At 38.7% G+C, this 6,000-nt stretch overlaps 1 protein-coding gene across 1 annotated transcript; it reads right to left on the reverse strand.

Annotated features, from left to right (window-relative positions):
- Positions 1 to 4,078: 4,078 nt before the first annotated feature.
- On the reverse strand, positions 4,079 to 5,570 carry LOC120268596. Its single transcript, XM_039275923.1, has 6 exons — positions 5,297 to 5,570; positions 5,010 to 5,194; positions 4,686 to 4,886; positions 4,512 to 4,604; positions 4,274 to 4,375; positions 4,079 to 4,186 (listed from the first exon to the last, which is right to left on the reverse strand). Exons 1-6 carry the CDS (start codon positions 5,568 to 5,570, stop codon positions 4,079 to 4,081), a joined length of 963 nt encoding a protein of 320 aa, XP_039131857.1.
- Between the last annotated feature and the right edge of the window lie 430 nt (positions 5,571 to 6,000).

Below are 6,000 nucleotides of genomic sequence, written 5' to 3' on the forward strand. Positions count from 1 at the left end.
AACTCATCCCCTGGCAGCCTTTTTTTCAACAGGACTTCTCCAAGTTGTCCAAAGCCATGGTATGGATCCAGCTTCACAACCTTCCGGTGGAGTTCTGGGACATTAACTTGCTTGAAACTTTGACTGAACCTATCGGAAGACTCCTCAAGTGGACGAGCTCACCTCCTCCCTCTCTCGAGCATGGTATGCTAGAGTATGCATGGAAATTGATATAGCTCGACCTCTAAAAAGAGGCTTCTGGTTAGAGAATGGAGAAGACAAGATCTTTATCGTTGTTCTCTTTGAGCGGCTCCACACATTATGCTTGCTTGTGGCTTGGTGGGACATGGAACGAACGGTTGTAACAGCCGGATGGATAGCCTTGGTGAGGATAAGGCCATGGAGGAATCTACTGATGTGAGTCTTCCTCCTAGTGGTACTAGGTCTTCTCCGGTTGTTTCTATGTTCAAGCAGGCCTACTCTGGATGATCATGAGGTTCCGGCACCACAGCACAACCCACAGAAACCTGAGGATCTTGACTATGGACCTTGGATGTTGGTTGGCCGGCGACGAAACAAGGGCCAAGGTCGGGGCGGAGGCAGTGATACCTCTAATTGCGGTACCCACGTGCATCTCACAGGACGGGATGGCAGCAATCGGACCATTGGTTTCCCTTCGGATGATCCTGATTCAACCGTTGCCACTACTCAGAGAAACCCTCGACATGTGGGGTTGCGTGGGGGGACATCATCGAGTGGGAGAGGAGGTTCCAATGTGATGCAGTGGTATACTCGAACTGTTGATTCGCGCACGAATGCCCAGTACAAGTTTTCAAAACCTGTTGATCAAAGATAGCCAGGAATTGGAAAAAGAGAGTAAATTTTATTACTCAAGAGAATAACTATTACAAAACTGATCATACTCTCGCCCTATAGGCTTACATTAAATAGAAAAAAAATCAAAGATATGAAAATAATCCATAAATGGAGATAATTCAAAAATATACCAAAATGGTAAATTTTCAAATACCGGCAAGAAATAAAAGAGTTAACAAAATAAACGCTAATGCCATAAACGGCTTACAAATCAGAGATTTCTAGCCAAAGGAATAGCGAAATCAATTATTACTAAAAATAGCAAAATCAGGGTTTTCGAGGCCTAAACTATGGAATTTAGCCGAAATCATGCATGACTCACGAGTTTGGGCGGCAAACCCGGTGACTTGTGTCCGTTGGCCCGTTTCCCATCAGACTAGGCCCAAGAAACCCAAAAACTCCACCACCCGACGAATTACTAAAATACCCTTATTACTTCGAGTCCCACTTCCGCATGAACGCGCATGCCATCTCCTCAATACGGCCTGCATCATAATGTGTCCATTTGGTCTCCCAACCATTCCACTTCTCTAGCACAGGACAGGTTCCCTGAGCCTTTGCCAGGTCCCGAGGTATGCTCAGAGAATCCTTTAACCCGCGGCTCAGTATTGGATGGGACACGAGGTGACATGCCTTCTCAGAGCTAATCTCGAATTGGGAAAAAGGTAATTATTGAAGCATCGGGCTCGCCAGATTAGAATTAGGCTCCCATCTTCGTCTTCCGGAAGACGCCCCTCTACTAGACCTAATGAACTTCTCCACTTTGATTATGATCTGCCATCCCAAACTTCTCGTCGGAGATGACGTGATGCAAACTCAACGAGGAGAAAATTGAGAAAGACCATCAGATGCTTGTTGATCAACTTAAAGAAGCTCTATCTGATGAAGAGGATTGTGATGTCTCTGAGGAGGAGGAGGGCTCTTGAGAGGATTCTGACGAATTAGGAAATGACGTCGAAATGGAAGAGGAAGAAGCTGATGATGCCTTGACTCTTAGCAAGTACTAAGATGGAATTAGGAAAGAAAGCCTTGCTCGCAAAGGAGTCCAAATCTCTACGACATCCCCCAAAAAAAGGGAGAATTAAGTGTAGTGGAGAAGGAGACCTTCTCTAATTTCTTCTTTCCTGTCTCCTTTTATTTTGTTTTTCTCTACTCTTTTAATTATATTTGATATCTATATTTTCCAGAGGTTTTTTATATGACTATGAACATTAATATGATCTGTTGGAACTGTAGGGTTACTTCGGGCTGGGACAAAATGAACCGAATCAAAACTATGAAGAAAGAGTTCAAATTGGATATCATTGCTCTGGTAGAAACCCGTGCTGATGATCTCAGAATTCGCCGCTTGTGTGCCAAGTTCTCGAAGCAGTGGAATTGGGCCTCCATCGCAGCTGAAGGGTATTCCAGTGGCATCATTGTTCTTTGGCTTAGAAAAATTGGCAAAATCTCACCAGTTGCTCATTCCAGACGGGCCCTCCACCTCATTCTCTCCTTGCCTTGTGGTAACCATTGTTTTATTTCAGTAATTTACAATGCTCAGAATATTACCCTGCAAAATTCTCCGTGGAAGGAGCTGTCTCCGGTGGCCAATCTCAAATGTTCCTTGGGTGATGTTGGGAGATTTCAAAGCCATTACATCTATTGACAAGCATCATGGTAGCTCCTATAATTACTATGCTCATAAAGCCAACCTTTTCTCTAACTTTATAGCTGGTAATTCCCTCAATGAAGTAGCCCACTCTGGAGCTGATTTCTCTTGGTGCAATGGCCGAAGCGGACAGGCCAGGAGATGGGCTCTGTTGGATAAGGGTCTGGTAAATGCTTCTTGTACTACACCATATAAGGCTATCAGCGGCGTTTTTACAGCCTTTAGCGGCGTTTATAAACGCCGCTAATCCATCTCTCGGCACTTTTGGAAAATGCCGTGACTAGTGTCGCTAAAGTTAGCGTCGGTAACTTAACGGCGTTTATAGTAATAAAACGGCGCCATGTTAGTGGAGTTTATTAAATAAATGCCGCTTGAATCTGGCGATGAAGGTCACTGTAAGTCAGAAAACTACCGGCGTTTTTTGAAATGAACGCCGCTATGGTGGCGGCGCTTTATTTTAAAAACGCTGGCAAATGGCTGGATTGGAATTTTTTAAAAACAAATTTAACGGCGTTTAAATTATAAAATGCCGCTAGTTAGGTGGCGTTTTTCCGTAAACACGCCACTAATTTAGTGGCATTTTATTCTTGAATGCCGCTAATTAAGTGGCGTTTTAAAAATAAACGCCGCTAAAATAATGGCGTTCACAGCAAGAAACGCCACTAGTTTGCCCACCTATAAATATTATTTAATGCCTTAACGGCGTTTTTTGTGATGAAACACCACTAAAATAGTGGCGTTTTTTACAAGAACGCCATCAAATTAGGGATTCGAAATTTACAGGTTACTGTTGTATGTTGCCGGCGCTTTCCTTAAAAATGCCGCTAAAGTTGATTTTGAATAGGATTTCTTGGGAATTTTATTTTTTTTGCATTTTTACAAAAAGAAATACCAGTAAAACACCTGGATTAAAGATTCAAGATGCCAACAATCACTCATACTTATTTATGTACACAACACAATTGTTGATGTTCAATAATTTCAAGCCAATTAGAAGTCACAAACGTCTTTGGTATTCCACCATAATACAAAAGCTAATAAAAAGTAACTAACATTAGTAAATAGTTATAGGTTTGTGATTCTTGTCTTACTCCAAATAATTCCATAATACAACTGGAAAACAGAGATAAATAAAAGCACTGTTTCACGTAATGATCAAAACCACTACTAATCTCCAGAAGGTTGATTCTGCAATTAAAAAAATTATAAGATTATATTCCACAATGAATTTAAAATTATAACAAAATAGATACAAACACAACAACATTGGCACTTTCGAAATACCTGTGACTGAGAAGTCGAGCTAGCTATGTCAACTCCCGGGATAGTTACTCCAGGAAAACGATTTTGTAAAAACCCAAGAAGAGCATTATATCGAGCACGTTCTTGCTCGCGTTCTTGCACACGTTGCGCACGTTCTTGGTCTCACTCTTTCATTTGTTGCATTTGTTGTTCCATTTGATGAAATCGCTCAGCAAAATCACTTGATTGGGTTCTTGAGGAAGTATAATTTCTGCTACTCGTACCCCCATAATAACTTTTGGGTGTTGGACCTAATCCAACCCCTCTTACTCACCCACATCGTTCTTTTCCAATAAGTTCTGTCAGAATTTCAGTTTCAACCATCTGCATATTCTCATCTACTGTTTCACATTCAGCTAACTTTTCATTTGCCGTCTCCTATATATATTGAAAAAATTATTTTAAAGAAATAATATAATTCAAAACAAATTACGAATTAAGGAATTCTTAAAACATAATTATTACCATAATTTGTTCAGTTTCCACGTTCATGTGAGAACCATCCTTTTTGGTATGAGTTGCTTTAAAAAATTCAAGGCGTCCTACTTTTCTTCCACTGTTAACCTCCTACAATTTAAAATTTTTTTTCAAATCACAAACATCAAGAGATTAACTTTAAGACATCATTAAAATACAAAAGGAAAGTAAAAACAACGTTTATAACTCACAGTGGCAATTTAATGCTCAATATATATTTGCTTACCATTTCCTTTTCCTTTCTTGCAAAGCTCTTCGATCCAGAGGTATGAGTATATTTTTGTTGTTTTCTGCTAGCAACCCCAAGCCTTTCTGAATCCTACATAATGACATGCATACTAACTTAGAACTAATAAAGATATGATAATTTCAATAAAGTAAGTAAAATAACTATACATACCTCTCCTTTACTTGAATACCAAAAATCGACTAATTGGTCCCATTGCCATCGAATGGTTGCATTTGGATGTTTATCTTTGTTTGCTTGCAAACCATCTTCTCGTTTGAAATGACGCTTTTTCAAATCATGCTTGTAATCTCTCCATTTCTTCCCCAAAGACTTTAGCACATACTCTTTCGAAATTCCAAGAGCAAATCGTAACTATATGAAGACATTATAAACAATTTAGTTTATTAATCTAACTTGATGTTTATATATTTATAGAAGCAACATTTGCATTACCTCAATAAATTTGAACAATTCATCCTTCAATGTTTTTGGGACTTTATGCCAACTCTCATAATGGAGCCCAATTTGTTGACCAGTTCGAGCAAGCATGCCGAGAAATCCTGCTAATAATTGTGCTTCGGCCCCAATTGGTTGTCCCAAATGATTTGCACTCACCACAATCCTCTCTTCTGGTGGTAATGACCACAACTCCTTCAAAGTTGTTCGGCCTCTTTTTTTTGCTGTCCATTTCTATCAACTACAATAATTTATATATCAGTGGAAATGAGGACATTAATAATAATATAATAAACTATGATTAAAATTGAAGATATGTAATTAACCTGCATTTAAATTTTCTGCTTCATTAACTGCGGGAACGTTCTCTAATCTGGTACTATTGTTTTGTTCTGCCTCTTGTTCATTATGATTTGAATCAGCTGAAGATGATGGAACTGAACAGTGAGGAGCAACATTAAGTGTTGGAGCGGATCTATTAGAACCAAGAGGGACTGATGGATTGGAGTTACAAGTGTTGCTCATTCTAGCACCCACACCAGTGTTACACCCAGTAGCATTATTAGGAGCACTATTTGTAGCAGAATCAGACACAACCATTTTCATACACTTCAATTTTAATTTCGGCATTTTTTCCCTTATCTACATCATATAAACAAAAAACATGTTAAAAAGTTCAAAATAAGTTAATATATTAAGAAAGAATATAGAGAGGGATTTCTAGTTTTAATGTTTGCGTGGTCATGGATTTCTAGTTTTAATGTTTGCGTGGTCATGGTTTCTAGTTTGTGATGGATCGATCATAATTTCACTGTTTTAAGACTTAATCTGAAGACTTGTTTAAAAAAAAATGGAAATTCAATTTTATTTGATGTTGGAGTATAAGCAAATTGCATATTTGATTTAGTATGTTTCCAAATTAAAATCATGCATTATAATCAATTTTCTAAAAGAGTTTGTAGTTCCATTAATAGTTCAAGCATTTCAGGTTTAATCATGCTTATAAGCGACTCAAAGCTTCGATTAATAT

Source organism: Dioscorea cayenensis, chromosome 9, assembly GCF_009730915.1.
Source record: "Dioscorea cayenensis subsp. rotundata cultivar TDr96_F1 chromosome 9, TDr96_F1_v2_PseudoChromosome.rev07_lg8_w22 25.fasta, whole genome shotgun sequence".
NCBI lineage: Eukaryota > Viridiplantae > Streptophyta > Magnoliopsida > Dioscoreales > Dioscoreaceae > Dioscorea > Dioscorea cayenensis.

Coding starts and splice junctions, on each gene's coding strand:
- LOC120268596 (XM_039275923.1), bottom strand. CDS start 5,570: ATGGTTGTGTCTGATTCTGCTACAAATAGTGCTCCTAATAATGCTACT. Junction 4,887..5,009: donor ATTATGAGAGTTGGCATAAA/GTCCCAAAAACA, acceptor GTCTTCATATAG/TTACGATTTGCTCTTGGAAT. Junction 4,187..4,273: donor TGGAAACTGAACAAATTATG/GTAATAATTATG, acceptor CAATATATATAG/GAGACGGCAAATGAAAAGTT.